The sequence below is a fragment of the Carcharhinus amblyrhynchos genome, chromosome 17 (genome assembly GCF_965287045.1).
Source record: "Carcharhinus amblyrhynchos chromosome 17, sCarAmb.v2.hapA, whole genome shotgun sequence".
NCBI classification, from domain to species: Eukaryota; Metazoa; Chordata; class Chondrichthyes; order Carcharhiniformes; family Carcharhinidae; genus Carcharhinus; species Carcharhinus amblyrhynchos.
The window spans coordinates 30,641,209-30,663,559 of NC_137340.1; the positions used below are offsets into that span (position 1 = coordinate 30,641,209).

At 41.8% G+C, this 22,351-nt stretch overlaps 1 protein-coding gene across 1 annotated transcript in view; it reads right to left on the reverse strand.

Annotated features, from left to right (window-relative positions):
• htra1b (HtrA serine peptidase 1b) overlaps positions 1-22,351 on the reverse strand; it is a 55,762-nt gene that overhangs the window by 6,385 nt on the left and 27,026 nt on the right. The window contains exons 4-8 of the mRNA XM_080205696.1: positions 7,334-7,528; positions 7,198-7,230; positions 6,672-6,786; positions 3,962-4,019; positions 1,762-1,857 (exon numbers count right to left, since the gene is read on the reverse strand). Coding sequence (XP_080061822.1) covers positions 1,762-1,857; positions 3,962-4,019; positions 6,672-6,786; positions 7,198-7,230; positions 7,334-7,528 — 497 coding nt within the window. The remainder of the gene's footprint in view (positions 1-1,761; positions 1,858-3,961; positions 4,020-6,671; positions 6,787-7,197; positions 7,231-7,333; positions 7,529-22,351) is intronic.

The following is a 22,351-nucleotide window of genomic DNA, read 5'->3' on the forward strand; positions in this document are numbered from 1 at the left end:
TAGAGGTGGAGAGACTCTTCCCGCTCAAAAAAGACACTAGGACTAGGGGGCACAGCCTCAAGATAAAGGAGGGGCGTTTTAGAACGGAGTTGAGGAGGAACTTCTTCACTCAAAGGGTGGTGAATCTCTGGAATTCTCTACCCGTTGAAGTGGTGGAGGCTGCCTCGCTAAATATTTTCAAGAAGCGGGTTGATGGGTTTTTGATAAGAGAGGGGATTAAGGGTTACGGGGAGAGGGCCGGAAAGTGGAACTGAGCCACGACAGATCAGCCATGATCTTATTGAATGGCGGGGCAGGCTCGAAGGGCCAGATGGCCTACTCCTGCTCCTATTTCTTATGTTCTTATGTTCTTATGAAGCGCAAAATTTTTAATCTAAATAAGACCAGAGGATGGTTAATTCAATGACAGATGCAACAAACATTAAAGCTACTTTTTCCAGAGACTGCTTTTCGAACTGCTGGATCGGATTTATCTTACACCCCCCACTTAGAGTGGGTCAGGTCTTCAGAGACAAGCACCAGCTTTTTATAACTGGGTATGTACATTTCCCCTAACTCTTTATGTAAAACATTCACTTCAAACTGAAAGCCTTTCTGTTCCAAATGCAAGCCTGCCCCATATAACATTGAACTGATTTGTGTAAAGGCAGCAGGTTCTTGGGACATTTCCACAGTTGATTATTTTAACTTTAAGAGATGTTGGGGGTGATCTTGAACCCATGCTCACTGTCCAAGCGAATGCTGGAAGGGGCTCAAATCCAGAAGTTGCAGTTCTTGCTGGAGAATTTGCAATTTTGGATCTTTCCTACCCCTCGCTGGCAATGTCACCAGGTTCACATTCATAATAGGCATGCACCTGCTTTACATGAATTTGAATGTATTTAAATGTTATTAACCCGCTCCTTTGCCAAATATCGACCTCTGATATATAGACACTGTGCAGACATGCCGTCACGTCAGAATGTTTATAACAGATTCACACAGATATGAACCTGTTGTGGGGGTCTCCCGGGGTGAGGGGGGTGTGCAAATGTTAAGTATAGCCCTGGGGAAGAGGGCTGGAACCAGACCGTGGCCTGCAAATGCCCCTGGCACTGGCTCTTGGCACAGGTTAGCACTGCCAACCTGGTAGTGCTAACATGGTAGTGCCAACCTATGCCAAGGGACAGACCCCAGTGCGAGCCTGATGGCGGGGAGCAAAAGGAAGAGCTGGGATGATGATGATAGCCATTGTGGGGAAAGATGGGTCCAATGATCAGGTGGGGGAGGGTGGTGGAAGGGGCTGATTTTTGGAAAGGGCTGATGATTGGGGTGGGGGGGATGGGAGAAGTGCCGACGGTGGGGAGGGGAGCCCTTACGACCTCTATGGATTGGGGGTAGGTTGTTGGTATACTCAGGTTATGATTCGGGAACCCTTTAAAGATCTCTGTGCAGCTGGGTTTTGCCAGTGTGCTGTAAAAACACACCCTCTTGATTATTTTTGGCAAAGCGTCATAAGATCTGGAGAGAAAATCGGCCTGTTTCTCTGGAGAGAAACACACCGTTTTCTCACAGGAAACAACCCTCTGCCATTTTTTGGTATGATTTAGCTCAATGTTACTGATGTGAAGTGTATTTGAAACCAATAACCATTATTATGAAGTAAAAGCCAATGCAATTCTATAGTTTGCACATGAGCTTCCTAATAACTTTCCAGAAGGACTTACATGAGGTCTTTCAGCACGATACATAAACCACACAGAAGCTGTTTCCCTTACTTACCGGGAAGCTGGTGTTCGTGGGATAACTTCAATGATATAGGCTCCGGCATTGACATCAGGAAAATCTTTCTGCCTCTCTTTCAATTCCTTTGCAAGGCTGCAAAACAACCAAGATTCATCAATACTTGCACAGATCCAAACTGAAACCTGCACCAAATTCTTTGAATTTAGTGACAACTTTATATTTCCATGACCACAAAATGATTTCCATCATTGAGATACCCAATCCAGATGCCAAAGCGAATGGATAATGTGCTTGAAGTTACCTTTTGTGAGCTGTGCATTATATTGCGTTAATAGCTTGCATAGATTTGTTTCATAAATTTTAAAGTGAAAAGCCATTGAATAGCATGCTAATAATTCTATACCTGCTCTCAACATACCTTTCATTTAGATTGGTCAGCTATATATACTTCTCTGATTACTCACTTGGTTCTACTCAATCAAAGACAGAGCATAACTGGTGATTGTCCTTCTCATTCCTATAACATTGCTTTCAATCCATTCTTGGTCCTCACTCCTTCTTCACCTACATGCTTCCCCTTGTCATCTACAGTCACAGGGTCAGCTTCCTCAGGCAAGTTGATGACACCGCTTCCCCCACCCACCCCCGCCATTTCTACCACCCATCTAGTGTCTCTGCTTTGCTGGATTTCTGGTTGGACATGCAGGTTTGGAAGGGTTGCAAATTCCTCCTGTTTAATACTGGGAAGACTTTGGAATTTACTTCCATCCTTCTCCCTGGCCACTGTCTCAGGTTGAACCAGGCTGTTCACAGCTTTGGCATGCTATTCAGTTCTAAGCAAGTTTCTGGCCTCACATCATTTCCAAAACAAAGGTTGCTTACTTTCACATCCAGAAAGTCATCTAGCTCTGCCCTTCCCTCATCTACTGAAACCCTTTTCCATATCTTTGTCACCTCCGGACTTGACCCAATATTCTCTTCACCAGATGCCTCCATCTTCCCCAGATTTCAGTTCATCCAAAGCTTTGCTGTCCATATCCTATTCTGCAGTGAATTTCGCTAGCCTATAACCTGTTCTCAAGGACCTACACTAGCTCCCACTCCCCTTATCACTCAAATATAACTTCACTCTGCGGTTTATATCCCTGCACTGCCTCGCATTCTCTCTAGTGCTGCAAGCCCCCCTCTCAAATACCACCACTGGAAGTCTGCATGCAAAGAAAAAAGTTAGACATCAAATGAATGATCTTTACAAATCATCACAATATGCATTAAAACTATATTTAGAAAGACAGTTGATTCTTGACATTGAAAATCTGACTGTACTTCAAAAGTATGAGCCAGGATTTCCCTAGTGAAACCTACATTTAGATGGTCCTCTGCAGCTTTTTCCTACAACTACCACCCAAAAATCATTTTTTTGAAAGGACAGATCAGTTGCAACTCAATATCACAAGTATGCCCAAGGACCATGGAAATTACTACAAGTGGTCAGCTAATAATTTTTCATCCTTTTTACATTCTGTTGTCATAACTTCAGTTTCCAGTCAGCCACCCGTGTCAATTAGATTGTAATAACACACCTTAGCAACTGCAAAGCACAAGTCAATCTCTACACTTCCCTCCCCCTCAAAATCTTTTTTGAAATTAATGTTTACTCAACTGAAAGCATTCATCACATCCTAACACTCTGCAGTTTATTGCAGTTGGGCAAGATTCTCCAGCCTCCCAGCTGCTTGTTTCTCCGTGGTGGAAGGTGGAGTGGTGGGATTCTCTTTTCCCACTGCTGTCAATGAGAATTCCCATTGTAGCTGCTCAATGCCACCGGGAAACCCGTGGGCAGGGGTGCGCTGCCAGCTGGACCAGAGAATCCCATGTTATGCAAATGGTATGGTGACTGTTCATAGAGCAGGACAAGGGGTTAAGCAGCAAAGCTCAATGCACCACCAAACAGTGTCAGTCGCTGCCGGGAGACAAAACCCTGTCAGTACGATAGGATTGGCTGGTTGACCCAACAGTGACAAGCTTACCATGTTGCCCATATTCATATTACACCAACCATAAAGATGTCAAGTAGCTTGCAGCTGCATATTGCAGAAGACTGAGTCGTGTTAGCAATGAAGCAGCACGTATACAATATATTTCAGCATTCATATTATGAAACTCTGCACCCTTCAGAAACTAGCACATTGCCACAGCTCTAGTCTATAAAGATATAAGTTTACGGATTACTTACGCAGGAGTAAGTGTAATCATTCTAACTCCCAAGTATCTCTTTTTTGTTGGACCTTGTCCTGCAAAAAAAAATCTAACTTATTTAGAAATGAACATTTATCTGGTAAATTGAATTAGTTTTTCTGAACACATTTCCCATGACTTTTGTCTGCCTGGATTTTCAATGTGCCATTCAGAATACTGGTATTCAAAAATAAATGTACTCCTTTAAAACGTGCTTACAGTTTCACTAGTGACACAAAGCAGTGGAAATTCTCAAAAAACATTGATAATATTGCTACACACAGCAACCAGGGGAATCTTGACAATAATATTTAGTGCATAATTGCAAAATGAATCACATAACCATTTCCCAAGCTGTTCCAGCTTGAACTTGGCAATCTTTGAGATTAATATTGAAAGATGATGTTCACATTATGAACACACCCCTTAATAAGAAGATCTGAATCAGAACATAGCTTAGAGTTTCCCCACAGGGTAAACATGATGCTGAAAGCAACATGTCCTCAACAGAAATATAAACCACAGCTTGACAATGCCATATTACAGTTAGGAAACAGGGGACAAAGTGGCTTCCTGATGTAGGGCAGCAATCATTACAGATGGCCAGAACCCGTGTCTACAATGGCCCATTTCTTTAATCTATCTGTAATGATTAGAAATCTGAGCCATTAGCAGCCAGATATATTTGATGACGATTTTTAAATTGTGGGCTCAAGTTCAGCTTCTAGTATCTTATCAAACAGAAGTCACGTTGTGCTTGAGTATTGGTTATTGTTTTCTGACATAAAACATAAAGTGTGGCTTGAAATTTGATAGCTGTTTCTCAGATACAACCAATGTGCAATTAACAACTTCACCAAATGAAATACAACTTGATGCCCCTAATACTTGCAAGTGACAAATAGACTTAGTGCATTTTTAATGTTCTGATGTATTGTTAATACAATTCTAGATGTAATCTGACCACTTAACCCAAGTCATGGTGCTTTGTAACACTTCTTGCAGTGACTCCCAATTAGTACTGTATAAAATGTACAGAATTGATTTATGAACTCCTGGGGGATTGGGTGAAGGGGTAGGGCGGGGGTGGGTGTGGGGGCTGAGCCTCTTCACAGTTCTCTATCATCCATTAAAACAGGAATATCAAGACTGTGACTCACCATCTTCAGACAGTATTCTCAATGCTTCATTATTTTGATTGACTGGGTGTATTCAGTTTTTTTCAATATTTGTGCATTTCATCCACGGGTTTTACTAGGGGGGACCTATTTTTGTTCGGGGACCCTGGCAGTTGCCCCATATTTGTTTAGGATCCCTTGAATCCATGTGTTAATCCATCCTTGCAAATGGGAGTTTGAAAAGGTAAGAATGAGAGGAGATCTAATTAAGGTATATAAAATGATAAAAGTTGTTGACAAAGTAAACGTAAAGCAGATGTTTCCTCTTGTGGATCAAGGCCACAGTTTTAGGATAAGAGGTAGCAGATTTAGAACAAAGACAAGGAGAAACTACTTCTCCCAAAGGATGGTGAATCTGCGGGATTTGCTACTCTTGAGGGCAGTGGATGCTGGGACATTAAGTAAATTTAAGGAGGAAACAGACAGATTTTTAATTAGGAATGGGTTGAAGGGTTATGGAGGACAGGCAGGAAAGTGGAGTTGAGATTGAGATGGGATCAACCAAGATTGTATTGAATGGCGGAGTAGGCTCAAGGAGCTGAATTGCCTACTCCTGCTCCTTGTGTCCTTATGTCCTTATGTTTTTTAACAGAATAATGCTAAATGATTCCCACTTCCCTGTGCATCCTCCCCTGCACAAATGGTTATCTCCTTTTCCTTCAAAGGTCTTTTTCTCAGCTCCTCAAAGGCAAACAAGGCTTGCGCCCACTGGGAACAGACTAGAGACTGGCCAAACTCATTGCTTGGAGGAACACTCACAGATGAAAAATGGCTTTAATCTCCAGGCTGGATTTGAATCCAGATCACAGACAGGAATAACCAATGTGGGAATTGACTGAACCTTCAGTAAGTATCTATTTCAGAACCAAGTTGTACTTTCTGGAGATGGAATTGCCATGATATTTTCCAATGTTTTGAAATGGTGTCTTCAATGTATGTACCCTGTTCTGTCCTACTGGACAAGCAACGAGAGGTTCTCAGCAGTTTGCATTTAGTTGATGGACAAGAGTAACATATGCTGACATTTATTTCCAATTTTCCTAAGGCAGCACGGTGGCACAGCCCCATTGCCTCAGCACCAGGGACCTGGGTTCAATTCCGGCCTCGGGTGACTATGTGGACTTTGCACTTTCTGCACGTGTCTGCGTAGATATCTTGCCACAGTCCAAAGATGTGCAGATTAGGTTCATTGACCATGGGAAATTGCTCCTTAGTGTCCAACGATGCATGAATTAGCCATGGTAAATGTATAGGGTTTTGGGGATAGGACAGAGGGGAGGGACTGGGAAACGTGCTCTTTTCGAGTACCACTGCAGACTCCATAGGCTGAATGGCCTCTTTCTGCACTGTAGAAATTCTAAGAATCCTCCTCATGTGGAATCTCAACTTGTATGCCACTTCACAGCACAGAGTGCCAGGGCACAATCACACCAGAACTAAACTACCTCAGATCCAGATTTTAAAATGACATTGCACTGTTGCATGCAAGGTCTGGTACAATTTATTGAAACAAAGTAAAGAGTGACATACCCTTCGCTTGTCGGTCATAAGATTCAACTAGAAACTGTCGAATTTTGTCTGATGGAATTGCAAACGATATTCCAGCAGTCACCTTCAGGGTGTTAATTCCAACGACCTCACCGTCCTAAATGAAACAATGTACAAAAATGCAATTATTTGGCAATTTATCAGAATAGAGAATCCATGATGATTAAATGGAATTTGCATTCAACAGTTCATACTAACAGAGAAATGTGGGGTAGAATGACAGTTAATGAAAGTGAGAGCACCCAGAGTGTATAGCAGAGTATCTACATACACCATGCAGAAGATATCACAGTACCATCCATTCGGTCTTAAACTGTGGCTGTGAAGACATGGCACTCAGAGTCATTCTGCCATTGATTGTTAGCCCAGGGTTAGGCTTGAAATCCCAGTGCTTATTAAAAACAACTTGTGTAAGAAATTAATTCAAAACTAGAGCTAATGAGACAAATAATTAAAGCTTAATAAAGATGAGACTTTAGCCACAGAAAGAAGAAAAACACATTCTTACCAAGTTCACCAGTGGACCGCCTGAGTTTCCATACTATGAAGAAATCAGAAATAATTTTCAGATCAAAATATGGACTCTGGCAATGTCTGTGAGAAAAAATCTTAACTTATAAAAAGTGCATCTGTGTCAAACATACATTGATAATTGCATCCGTCTGAATGTAATCAATATCTGAGTTCCGCAGTCCCAGCTCCTTGCCTCCTCGCTGAGTTGTGCTCACTATTCCTGTGGTCACTGTGTTTTGTAGGGAGAATGGACTTCCAATGGCAACCACAAACTCGCCCGGTCTCAGGTCTGTGGAGCGACCTAGCAGCAACACTGGCAGCTTGCCCTAGCAATAGACAGCAAAATTGTTAGGGTGGATGCTTGGTTACATTGCAATGTAACACTGAAAGCTATTAAGAGAGAAAAAATATGATTAATTATGACTAAAAGAAAGGGATGGAACTTCTCCCACAAAATTTTATGTTGTAATATTCTTTGAAAACTTTTTCCACTTCTCACACCGGTGGGATACATGTCACTGTCTCAATTGCAAGTTCCTGACTTTGCCCACAGTGTCAGCGGTGGGATGCAGGACGGTGACCGAGTAGTGAGAGCAGAAAAATTAAGAGGTGAATCACTCAAACTGACATGGTTCAGCTATTGGTACTCAATGTCCAAGTGGCAAAAACAGGGATGCAGTTCACCTCTCCGCCCTCTCGGCTGGATGTCCAAGGGGTGGTAGGTGAGAAGTCCACTTGCAAAGTCCAAGTTGAATACTTGCTCACCTGGTTTTGGAAAGGTCTACAGGTAATTTGAACAGTGAACTATAAATCTAACCCACACACAAAGAGAATGTAGAAAGGTACAAGATTAAAATATGCAAGTGGTATTGCTAAGACTACTGAACTGCCACCCTCCCATTGGCTGACAGTCCAGAGGTGTGTGGCCATCCACTAAAGGGCCCCAACTGCAACCAACTGACAGGTAAAATACGGCCAGGAATGTTCAAACAGCCGAGGTGGGATCATTGCTTCAATGTGCAAAAAGTAAATTCTACACCTTCCTTATTAAATAGACAGCCTTACAACAATAGAAATTTGTATTTGGGACTATCGGCATTCAATTCAAATCAAGTGTTGATCAGGCTTTCCATTGTACCAAAGGATGCAATGACTTATAGAGTCATAGAGGTTTACAGCATGGAAACAGGCCCTTCAACCCAACTTGTCCATGCTGCCCTTTTTTTTAAAACTTCTAAGCTAATCCCAATTGCCCGCATTTGGCCCAAATCCCTCTATACCCATCATACCCATGTAACTATCTAAATGCTTTTTAAAAAATAAAATTGTACCACCTCTACTTCTACCTCTGGCAGCTTGTTCCAGACACTCACCACCCTGTGTGTGAAAAAATTGCCCCTCTGGACACTTTTATATCTCGCCCATCTCACCTTAAAACTATGCCTTTTAGTTTTAGACTCCCCTACCTTTGGGAAAAGATATTGACTATCTACCTTTTCTATGCCCCTCATTATTTTATAGACCTCTATAAGGTCACCCTTCAGCCTCCTATGCTGCAGAGAAAAAAAGTCCCAGTCTATTCAGCCTCTCCTTATAACTTAATCCATCAAGTCCCGGTAGCATCTTAGCATCGTTTCTTCAATCTTTTTAGTTTAATAATATCCTTTCTATAACAGGGTGACCAGAATTGCACACAGTATTCCAAGTGTGGCCTCACCAATGTCTTGTACAACTTCAATAAGACAGCCCAACTCCTGTATTCAATATTCTGACCAATGAAACCAAGCATGCCGAATGCCTTCTTTACCACCCGGTGCCACTTGATGGATGTAATACATCCATCAAGTGGCCCTACACTTTTAGAAAATGGATTAACTATTTTTAGTCACTGACATTCAGGATTACACAGGCACAAACATCAACTGAGCTGGCAAGCTGAGACAAAGCATTTTCCTCTCAAATTTAAAGCCTCCCATTGATGGAAACATTCAAAAATCTGTAGCCTGGGGCTAGTCTCTGAAAAAGTACAGCTGGCACCTATTGGTTTACTTCGCAATTTTGTGCTTCATGATGCTTTCAATCATCTAATTTAGCAATAAGAACCAAGCCTTTTCCATCACAATGCTTTTTTGTAAATCTAAATTCATGAAGGAAAGATTCTTCTGTCAGCTGCATTAATAAAAATGCCAACTCAAACTGCACCTCTACACATACAGATTCTTTTACTGATAAAGTTAGCAACTGAAGAAATGGATTATTCCATGGGGTCTACTCTTTATGAACTGCTGTAAGTCAGTAAAACAAATGGATAGGTTCCTCGATGCTATGATTCAGAATGGTTATTGCCGATAATGGGAATGAGAATTAATAGCGAACAACAGGGACCTGGTTTCAAATTCTGGCCCTGGGCATCTGTGTGGAGTTTGCACGTTCTCCCCATGTCTGCATGGGTTTCCTCCAACAGTCCAAAGGTGTGCAGGTTAGGTGTATTTGTCATGCTAAATTGCGCCTTAGTGTCCCTAGATGTGCAGTTTAGATGGATTAGCCATGGTAAAAGTATGAAGTTACAGGGATAGGGCAGGGTGGAAGGCATGGGTAAATTACTCTGACAGAGAGTCAGTACAGAATTGATGGGTCAAATGGCCTCCTCTGCACCATAGGGAATTTATGTTTTTATGAACTGACCTGCCATTCTAAAACTAGCTCCAGGTTTCACCATCTCAGCTAATTTAACAGATCAATTTAACTTTAGGTATTGATGTGTATGGTCTAACTATGCTAATAATCTGCTGAGTACCAGTTTGGCAAGCACTGCAATCATTTGTCAGAACAAATTATTAGAACCAACGATGGAACATGCTTCAATTACAAACAAAAGGTGACTATGAAAAATACATATTGAAATGGACTTCGCCAACAGTACACAATTTTAGCTGTGGAAAAAAGAAACAAATACGCCCTTAAAATCAAAAGAACTACAAAAACAATGCATTATGATTAGACAATCATTGAAATGGTTCACTTTAAGCATGCTCCAACTCACTCTGTATACTAATAAATCAATAACCATTAAACCTAACCCTCACTGACTAGGCTATAGTTATTCAACAACTAAATGCCATAAAGATGTCCTTGTGCATGAATCACAAAAAGTTGGTTTGCAGGTGCAGCAGGTAATTAAGGCGGCAAATGGAATTTTGTCCTTCATTGCTAGAGGGATGGAGTTTAAAAACAGGGAGGTTACGGAGCAGCTGTATACGGTGCTGGTGAGGCCACACCTGGAGTACCGTGTACAGTTTTGGTCTTCATACTTGAGAAAGGATATACTGGCGCTGGTGGGGGTGCAAAGGAGATTTACTAGGTTGATTCCGGAGTTGAGAGGGTTGGCTTATGAGGAGAGACTGAGATTGTACTCGTTGGCATTCAGAAGAATGGGGGGTGGATCTTATAGAAACATATAAGATTATAAAGGGAATACATAAGATAGAAGCAGGGAAGCTGTTTCCATTGGCGGGTGAAACTAGGGGGCAGAGCCTCAAAATAAAGGGAGCAGATTTAGGACTGAGTTGAGGAAGAACTTCTTCACCCAAAAGGTTGTGAATCTGTGGAATTCCCTGTCTTGTGTAGCAGTTGAGCTTTCTCGTTGAATGTTTTAAGGCAAAGATAGATAGATTTTTAACAGTAAAGGAATTAAGAGTTATGGTGAGTGGGGGGGTAAGTGGAGCTGAGTCCACGGAGAGATCAACCATGATCTTATTGAATGGCTTAGCAGGCTCAAGGAGCCAGATGCCCTACACCTGCTCCTGGTTCTTATGTTCTTGACATCTGTTAAATCTCTGGTGCAGAAAATCATAATTGGTTAACAATTGTCTTTAATTTGTAATTACTTGAAAAAAACCACATAGGGATCAATCAATTTTCTAAAATGCTAATAAAACCATGAAGAATGTTGCAGAATAACTAATGTCTATTATGCCCAGACAGCAGGTATAAAATGACTAAAATAGATAGACCTGGAGCTCAAGCTACTGGTATAATATAGGCACATACATTAAAAGAGGTTCAGCTGTTTAAGTCTGTCAGTGGTTGAAGCATAGAGACCAGAGACATTTCAATTTCAATCTCTAGTCTGTGCTAAGTTAATAAATTTCAGCTAGGGTGTCAGTGGGAGTGCAATAAATGGCTCTAAATCCATTGCTGGGATGGGAAAATGGACTAAATTTCCTGATCGTGGTTGCTGTTGAGTGACCACTGTTCAAATTGCATTTGTGTTGTTGTCATGTGTGGATCGGTGAGCTTTGGCTATGCCATGTTAATGGTATGTTCATTATACACAGGAGAAGGGCATAGTTTAAGTATTTAGAGTGCTTACAAAGAAAGACTGTTGGACACTGAGTTAGTAGATAGAGAGCAGACATGTGTAATGCTGCATTCTGTGAATAAGTCTATTATCAAGGAAAGTATTAGTGTCTAGCTTCATACTTCATCTGGCTTGGGAATGAATTGACATGTGTGAAGTATGGTTACTTGAGTGAGATTCTCGAGTGATCGGCATCTGCAGAGCAATCCATTAGTGAGTAATTGATGCTGTTCGGGTGAAGAAGATTAAATGTTAAAAAAGAATTGGGGGAAAAACTAAGAAATATGTCGATGGAAGACTTGTTAATGACCTGATCACAATCAAGCTTATCGACTTAAAGTTTATTTATTAGTGTCACGAGTAGGCTTACATTAACATTGCAATGAAGTTACTGCGAAAATCTGCCAGTCGCCACATTCCGGCACTTGTTTGGGTACACTGAGGGAGAATTTAGCATGGCAATGCACCTATCCAGTACATCTTTCAGACTATAGGAGGAAACCAGAGTAGAATCATAAAATCCTACAATGCAGGAGGAGGCCATTTGGCCCATTCAGACTGCACCAACCACAATCCCATCCAAGCCTAACCCCCATACATTTACCCTAGCTAGCCCCCTGACACAAAGGTGCAATTTAGCATGGCCAATCCACTTAACTTACACATCTTTGGGGTGGAGGAGGAAACCGGAGCACCCGAAGGAAACTCATGCAGACACGGCGGGGGGGGGGGGGACATGCAAACTCCACACAGACAGACACCCAAGGCCAGAATTGAACCCGAGTCCCAGGTGCTGTGAGGCAGCAGTGCTAACCATTGTGCCACCATGATATCCTAGCTTTTATATTGTTTGAGAGTCACATTCCGTTTTCAAAATGCAGTTCTCATGCAGTTAGCTGGCCGCTTATAAAACGGATAGGACTCATTAATTCTGTGAACTCATAAAAATCCACAAATAAAAACCTTACTCGCAGCCAAACTTAGCAAACCCCAGCAGATTCATAATTAGCCTGTATCCAGCTGCCTGACTCTTGGCCATTACGAGCTGGCAGTAAAGCAGCTTTAATCTTTCACATCCGGCACATCAATGGCCTAGGTCAGAAAATGAACATAATGCTAACAATATCAATTCAAGTGTAATTTTTTTCTCTGTTAATTTAGGTCAGAATTTTACATTATCTGGCTGTGTAATGAAACATCAGCTTAGTCAACATTTTCAGCTGTGAAAAATCTGGCAGATGACCAGAGCAGTAGATCATCGGAATCCAGATAACTGAATTGTCGCTGTAAACATTAATTGGTGAGGATCTGGCCCCCCAGTCACAGCAGCATTTCCATCTGTTTCTACAGCTCCGCTAATGAAGAAAAATGAAGATGGCAGCGCGAACAGAGGGACATAAATGTATTCTCCAGTTGGCTATCTGCACTATAAGCTAAAGTGGGTCCATGTGGCAGATGCGAATATAGTAATACATTGAGAAGACTTTTTTTTTATCACCAGTCATCACAGCAGAATTTTGTACTCTGTGTTAGAGCCAGCAATGCCAGCTCCAAAGAGACTGGGGTGCCCTTTAGAAAGAGTGCCCTGATCGGAGTTAAAACAATACACCCCCGCCCCCACGGATAAGGACAATATCCACCCACAATCACCAGATGGTGATACAAGCTGCAGCATGTCAGTAATAAAGAGAATTCTGTATTTTATTTCTCTGGAATCAGTATAATTCTATGACCACAGGCGATATTAAACACAGGTGATAGAGGTCTTGCTCACTGGCTGGAGAGTGCTAAGAGATGTGCATTGTCTTCTTTGGGAAATGGACAGTAGCAGTGACCCTTCCACAAAATCAGGGATCCGAGGAGAAGAAATCCTGTTTTTTGTGGGGCCATTGGTCAAATCAGAGGCTGGCCACTGTGCATTGCGGGCAGCACCTCCAGGGCATGTCTGCCAGCTATGTACCCAGGGAGAGGCCTAGGATTGCCAAGAGACCAAGGTATGAGGGCAGAATGTGGGCCAATAGCAAGGATAGGGGGATGACTTTCTATGGGTTGCCGCTCTTTTACTGCCAAATCCCCTAATGGGGCACTAGGTGCCCCTGGAAGCCAGCAAGCAACCTCGATAGGGTTTAATTTTCCAGCTTTTCACATGGCGACTGCCTCTCCCGCTGCTGATTTAAGACCAGGAGTGGTGGAACGAGCCCTTTAATTGGGCACTAATTCTCACCCATTAGCCTCAATTAGCAGCAGGATGTAATGGCTGCCACAGATTGTCCTACCCCGGACTTAACTGGGGCAGAGGCAGGAAAATAAATTTGTCCCCACCAGCCCCCTCCACCCAATTAAATGGCCCCCTACCTCCAACCCCACCTCAGGGTAGGGCATTAAATTCTGCCTCATCTGTCAGTTCAAGCCACCAACCCAGGCACAAGGTCCATTATTTTCAGCCGGTAGAAATGAGAATGTTACAGTAAATTCTGTGTTGCATTTAAATAGTGATCACACTTTGTGTTGTGAAATGCTAGTCTGTCGATTGTAACAATGCTAAATTTAACTAGCTCCTAAATGCCAATGTGAATAATTTAACAGAAAAATTTGTAGCTCTAACTAGTATAGGATTTGCCTCCCAACAGATTGCTTACACAGTTATTGAAAGCCAAATATACAAATGTATTCCATTACACCTGGAGGGTCGATGGCAGCTTTTGAATTTGCAACCTTCCCTCCCACTCTAAATTTCTCAGTCATAAACAAGAAACACCATCAGGACAACACTGGTGTTACTTAGCCACTCAGAGGATGCAATTTGTTCAGACCTGTCCATGGGCATGATCGGAGTCTGACAGTTGAGACTGTGGTTTGGTGATTCAATGCAAAGCAATTTTCTTAAAACCATACACGATCAAACCTGCCTGGTGTTGCACAGTAATTCTGAATAAATTTAATGTTAATTACTGACACCCAACCTGAGAGAAAAAGCTCGTTATCTATATTTGTGCTGTTCATGTTAATATCTTACTCCTCTGTTCTGGTAAAAGGTCGTCACCTTGCACCATTGGCTGGAATTTCTCAGCCATTCACAGCAGCCGGATTTTCTGGTCCCACTGCAGTGAATGGAGATTTGACTGAGCGCCAAATTCTCTGTCCTCGCTCGCAGTGGGACAGGAGCAACCAGAAAATCCTGGCCATTAACTTTAGTTCCCTCTCCTCTGATGCTGCCTGACCTGTTAAGTGTTTTACAACACGTTGTGTTTTTATTTCTTGCATTGAAATGTTTTGCTTTTGTTCATAAAATCAAAGAATCATTACATTGCAGGAGGTGGCCTTTCTGCCCATCGAGTCTGCACCGATCACAATCCCATCCAGGCCTTATCCCTGTAACCCCACATATTTACCCTGCTAATCCCCTGACAATTTAGCATGACCAATCAATCTAATCTGCACATCCTTGGAAACCCACACAGACATGGGGAGAATATGCAAACTCCACACAAACAGTGACCCAATGCTGGAATTGAACTCAGGTCCCTGGCGCTGTGAGGTGCTAACCACTGTGCCTCTGTATTGTTACCTTTCTCTTTATTGGTGAGAAATGAGGAAAATTGCACATTTTGAATTGTGATAAATAATATTTATGAAGCTATATAGGCCCAGACTATAAGCTCAGAGCAGTCTTTATGTGATTACATTATACAGAATATATCTAACTGTTCAAGTATTCTAGATTCCTGTATTGTTCATAATCTTTTAATTGGGTGATCTGCCTTTCTTTGCAAATTCTATCAGATGCTTGAATAACGTTATTTCTCAGTAAAATTCCCAAACAATGGCCAGAATTCTCAAACCACACCCGCAATTAGGATTCTCCAGTCCCACTGCTATTGGCCTTTATAGTGAGGGGGATAGAATATAAAGGCAGAGAGATCTTGCTGCAACTGTACAGGGCACTGGTGAGGCTGCAACTGGACTACTGTGTGCAGTTTTGGTCACCACATTTGCAAAAGGATATATTGGCCTTGGAGGGAGTACAGAGAAGGTTCACTAGGCTGATACCGGAGATAAGGGGGTTAGCCTATGAAGAGGGATTGAATGGCCTGGGTCTGTACTCGTTAGAGTTTAGAAGGCTGAGGGGGGATCTTATAGAGACATATAAGATAATGAAGGGGCTAGATAGGGTAGAGGTAGAGAGATTCTTCCCACTTAGAAAGGATAGCAGAACTAGAGGGCACAGCCTCAAAATAATGGGGGGCGGGGGGTGCAGTTTAGATCGGAGTTGAGGAGGAACTTCTTAACTCAAAGGGTGGTGAGTCTCTGGAATTCTCTGCCCATTGAAGTGGTGGAGGCTACCTCGCTGAATATATTTAAGTCATGGGCAGATAGGTTTCTGATAGACAAGGGAATTAAGGGTTATGGGGAGAAAGCGGGAAAGTGGAACTGATCCACTTCTGATCAGCCATGAACTTATTGAATGGCGGGGCAGGCTCGAAGGGCTAGATGGCCTACTCCTGCTCCTATTTCTTATGTTCTTATGCTGTGAATGGAGTGGATAGAGCGGTTTCTGAGCCACTCGGGATTGTGGGAAAGACAGCCACCATTCATCGGTGGCAGTCAATATTGTTCACAAAATCAAGTCTAGAAAAGCAAACAGAGCAATTAAAGGTTGTGTTTAATGTTAAAGAAACTATTTCCGTCAAGGCTTTTAATCCATTTTATGTCGACAATATTTTAGAAGTTAATTATTGAATTTGGCTGGTATACCAAATTCTCCATTCTCGCTGGCAGCAGTATGAGATTTGAGAATTACAGCTAATTCTTTAGCTGCTAATGAATTCACCTATAACCAGTTAAACCTTTTGTCCTTAGGTGACTAATTAACTTGGAAAAGAAAAGTGAGAGATAATAAAAATAACATGTGCACAACTGGCATTTGTTCTATGATGGTTACATTGGCCATTTTTCATTACTGCATTCATAAAACCAGGTTTTTTTAAAATATTTAATTTAGCTGTGTCATAAAAATGAAATTTTATGAGACAAAAATTGGATACTGATTTACAGATAAGAATTGGGCCAACTGGAAAATGACAATAAAGAGACAAAGTGAAAAATATTACAATAACAAAAGTGCTCCCTGCATTAGAAAGCAGTGGTGGAAATGTCACAAAAACATAAAATGCTAGAGACACCTTTTGAGAAAATGCATGTCAAGTGACCTTTCTGGTATAAACCAATCTGCAGAATTGAAGGCTATTATTGATGAACAGCATCTAAAAAGGAACAGAAAAAGAGCAAGAAGAAAGGAAGAGCAAGGCAAGAGATAAAACACTATGTACGCAGAGATACAGATTGATCTGGAAAGGGCTAGTGTGGGGGGAGATTGGGAATTGTAAGAAGGCAAAAGGGATAATGTGAAGGTAATCGGGACACTGACGTATGAGAAGTGTTCAAAGGATTCAGGAAGTGGCAGGGGAAACATGGAAATCTAGCAAAAGTGGGGTAGGTTCTCCCAACTTAGGAGGTTGACGGGTGAGAGAAGTGGGTCAACGTCAAGAGCACAGACAATCCAGACAGCACGGTTTTCCAACAATGGAGCGGAGTTCCCTCAGTCATTGAATTAACCTACTTGCCTGTACTTCAAATTCCACTACTGTTTAACCAACGAGAAGGTAAAAGAAACAAGAGAGTGCCATGGCGACACTGTAAACATAAATTGAAGTACAGCGAAAGGACAGATAGAGGAGAAATCACTGAGCATGCATTCACTTCAGTAAAATCAGCCATAATGGGCTCTCTAATGAAGGAACATCTGCTGGGTTTCATCACAAGTAAACACACTTGAGCTAAAGTTGTGTGCTATTTCCCAACATCGGTCTCGCTCAATGATAAGTAGAAATCGTAGAATGGGAAGTTTCTTGGCCAGCTGCAAAATTTATTTGTACAGATGTTAAATACTCTTGTGCACAGCTTGCTAACTGAATGTTGGATCAAGTCCTAACACTTAATTTGTGCTGCTCATTTATACTGTTGAAAATCAATTTCACTCCAGTCTCAGCTGCTTTTAAATCAAGTCGCCAAAACACAGAGGCTCAAACAATCCGTCCAGTGCATTCATAGGTATTCCATCCAACATACATATTTTACAGTCAAACCTGTGAAGTACAGTGGTAAGAAGTGAAAATTATCCTCAACCCTGAAAATATAAAGTACAAAGACTAATCACACAACTCCAATTTTAACTCCTACTTAGTAAAATATTTTGGAATTCACACAGACCTTCAAAACAAGCTATGTGCATTAAGTTATAGACATCACATTTTGAAAATAGAAATTCGTGTTTATTAATTATTAATAGCGGTGTTCCTTTTTGTGACAAATCAAAGGTCTCTGATGTTAAAGTCCTCACGATTGGTTTAAAGGTAAAAGTTTATTTATTATGTCACAAGTAGGCTTACATTAACACTGCAATGAAGTTACTGTGAATTTCCCTAAGTCGCCACACTCCAGCACCCAATCGGGTACACTGAGGGAGAATTTAGCATTGTCAATGCCCCTAAACAGCACGTCTTTTGGACTGTGGGAGAAAACCCACACAGACATGGGGAGAATATGCAGACACTGTACAGTCACCCAATAGGGGAATCGAACCCGGGACCCTGGCGCTGTGAAGAAGTCATGCTAATCACTGTGCCACTGTGATGCCCTGCTAGCTCAGTTGGTAAAATATCAATCAACAGGAGATTCTTTTTAATTATTTCTGCTGCACAATAAATTTCATTAACATTTTTTTAAAAGATCATTAAAAAATTCCAAACAAGTTACCTAACAGACACATCTAAACATGTTTGGAATGCTCCATCTAACCAACCATTCAGGACTTGCAAGAACCCATCAATCTGTGTAGAGAGCTGACTGGTTCTTCCAACTTTTGTCCACCCAAGCCAGAAGTCCAACTTCAATATATCATACTTTCCTGTCTGTACATTGCTAAAAGATGCATTAGTAAAAGGGAACTGAACAATAATAAAGAGTTAGAAACATTGGGTATTAAGTTGCAGCTTAGATTTCAAAGTATTTTAAAGCAGACAACAGTAACAGAACCCTGATCATCTAAGATCAAGTTACAAACTTACAAAAGTACAGAACTGTTACGTGCAGGAGGAGGCCATTTGGCCCATTGGTGCTTGCACTGGCTCTCCAAACAAACATGACTTGGTGCCATTCTCCTGCCTTTCCCCCCTCCCCCTGCACATTGTTTCTATTCAAATAATCATCCAATATTCTCTTGAATGCCTCTATTGAACCTGCCTCCACCACACTTCCAGGCAGCATTCCAGACCCGAACCACTTGCTGTTTGAAAAAGACTTTTCTCACATCACATTTCCTTCTTTTGCAAATCATTTTAAATCTGTCCCTTCTCGATCTTGATCCTTTTAGTGCAGGAACAGCTTCTCCTATCTATTCTATACGCACACATTTTTGGAAAAACAATTTTATATTATTTCTCAACAATGAGTCGGTTTTGCATTTTCAAGTCAGAGGTTGAGGTTTCAAGTTCTTTCAGAAATTGTGCATCAATTTAAGTCAACACTTCAAAGCAATATGGAGAAAGCACTACCATGATGGGGTTCCCATCCTTTAGGCAATATATCAAATTCAGTGAGTGATTCAGATGGCGTTAAAGATCCTACAGTACTATTAAAGTAAGAGTAGAGAGTTGTCCAGGCCAACATTACTCCCATAGCTATAACCACAAAAACAACTTCATCAGTCATTCACTGTTTTGCTGTCTGCGGAACCAAACTGTCAACAAATGGCTGACAGCTTTAACTGCACTTTAATCAAACTAATTGTATATGAAATGTTTTGAAGTGTTTTAGTAATGCAGTAGAATTATATAAATACAATTTCACCATTGAAGTGTAGTGTTTTGCCAGCATGATTACCTTTCATGTTTCATTGTGGGAATGACTTATTTTTTAAACAGTCAATCAGAAGTTATAGTAAAGTAAGCAAATCGTTAATCATAAGTTTGGTTATGGCAGTGAGAAAAGATTACCTCAATTCCATAACCATAGTCCCAATTTCTAAATTATAGACCCTTGCTTCTTTCAGCATCAGGATATCTTAGTTTCAGAATCCTATTTTCAACAATGAACACCATTTCTAATCATATTCTGCAAGTTAAATGTTTGAATCGTGTTTACCCATATTTTGTGTTTTGACAAGTCTGTTTGTAAATGTACATAAATTTATATTAGCATAGAATCACTGAATAGTTGTAGCACAGAAGGAAGCCATTTGGCCCATTATGTCCATGCCAGATCATAGCAAGAGCGGCTCTGTTAACCCCATTAACCCACTCTTTCCCCACAATCTCAGAAATTTTGTCTCCTCCGAGTGCTCATTGAATTCCCTTTTGAAACTCACAATTGAATTTGGCTTCATCACACTCACAAGCAGTACACTCCAGATCTTAAACAACCACTGCATCAAGCGTTTCGTTTTGGGCCATAACTTCCTGGCTCCCTAACATTGGATTTAAAGGATAACCCAAAGATACGCTGAAGGATCCCTCTTGGAAATCCCCAAGTAAGGGTTTACCCAGTAATTGTCCAGAAGAGCTAACTTCACCTGGATGATTGCATTGGGAACCATCCAACAAAATGTTTTAAACTGACAACTTCACATGGTTTTGTCAGTTTTATACGCATAGTTACACTGAAACAGTAGAAAGAAAAATAAAATACTTCTAACTTCAGAATAGCTGTTTAAAAATCCCAGACTGAGTCCCATTGGGACATTCCTGACTCCCCAAGCGACTTGCACACACCACACAACAAGTAAGCACCCCATCCCCCATGGTAATCCTCAGCTGCACTGGATTCTCCACAACCCCCAACCCCTCAACCTCACCACCTGACACAACGGAGCCCAACTGCCCCTACTAATTCCCCCTCCCCAACCCAACACCTATGGTCTGAACACCCCTGTCCCCAACCCAAACAATAGCTCTCCAACCCGACCTCTCCAACCCAAATGACACCCCCGAGCTAAATATCACCACCCCTGGCCCTCCCCTCCCCTTCCCCATGTCCCTGGTCTGGTACAAATCACCCCCATGTCCTAACTCGCTATGTCTGACCCAAACCCCCTTCCATCAGTGTCTCGACCCCCACCCATGACCAACTGACCCTTTTCACCATGGCTACCCCTCCCCTCCACCCCATCATCCAACCATGTGCTCCCATGTCTGACCCAACCCTGTGTCCCCATCTGACCTGAACTCGTGCCAACCCCTCTCCTTCCTCCCTACCATTTCACCCAACCCGCCACTATGCCTGGATCCACTCTCCATTCCCCCCAGTTTCTGAACCCCCACTCTGAATTTCCATCGACTTTCATTTGAAACCTACCTTCTCCCTTTCAATGGCAGCTAATGATGCAAAAAGGGGCGTGTCCTCCTTTGCACTATTCCTTTTACATTGCACTGCCAGAGCCACTAACTTGTTTTGCTTCTTCTCTTGCACCCAGCATGAGTCTGGAATGCCAAGCGAGACAGGTGCTTTGAAATTCTCATGTAGGTGAGTCACTACGGAGTGGCAATCCACCACTGATTATGGGCCTCTTATTGCAGATGGTTCTCACTGCACTCAGGTTAAATCTGGCTATTGACATTTCCATCAATAAGATCATTTTTCTTGTATCAAATCTCCTCTTATCCTTCTCTTCTTTAAGGAAAAGAGCCTATTGGCAACTGAAGCCCACATCCACGGATCATTCTTGTAAACCTCTTCTGCACCCTCTCCAAAGACTCCTCACCTTTCCTAAAAAATATTGCGCAGAATTGCACATAATACAACAAATCCTAACTTTGTCTTGACTGGTGTCATTTTACATTAACACTGATTTTCATTACTCCACATTCACATTGCATCACTGTTGTTTCATGTTAATGTCACTGTACGGTTGGACATTGGTGCGTAACTCTAGTTGAGTCTGAGAACTGTGTCTCGAGTGAGGCAACCTTAGGACATGGTTATGAGTTTCAGACGGCTTCAGACAGATTGGAAGCTGTTTTGGGACAAGTTGCACTGTACAATAGTGATCTCCAGTGATCCCCTAAAGACCACAGATTAAATGGTCTTGTTAAAGGATCATCACCATGTACAATATAGATGGGTGGAGTGTGCGCCACTCCATTTTGTGACCTGCACAAAGAAATAGATATCTGCCAAAAATCTCCATCCTCATTCGCTACTGGGATACTCCAATGCCACTGAAATTGAATGAAATTTTGACTAGAAAACCAAATTCTCCATTTTAACTTGCAGCAGAGAGGACCCGGACAAGATTAGAGAATCCTGCCCATCGCCTGTCATCATCTTGTCTTGAATTGTTGTAGGATTACATATTAATTTTACCCATAAAATTAATTCATGATAAGATTTAAGAAAGAATCAGTCTGAGGATAGAGGGTAGACCGTTTAGGTTGGAGATGAGGAGACATTTCTTCACCCAAAGAGTGGTGAGCCCGTGGAATTCAATACCACAGGAAGTATTTCATGCCAAAACATTGAATGGATTCAAGAGGCGGCTGGATGTAGCACTTGGGGCATATGGGATCAAAGATTACAGGGAAAGAGCAGCATTAGGATATTGAGTTGGACGATCAGCCATGATCATGATGAATGGCAGAGCAGGCTCGAAGGGCTGAATGGCCTTCTCTTTCACCTATCTTCTATGTTCCTATTATGAAATGTTTTCTGCTGAGAAAGGAGAACAAAAACAAGT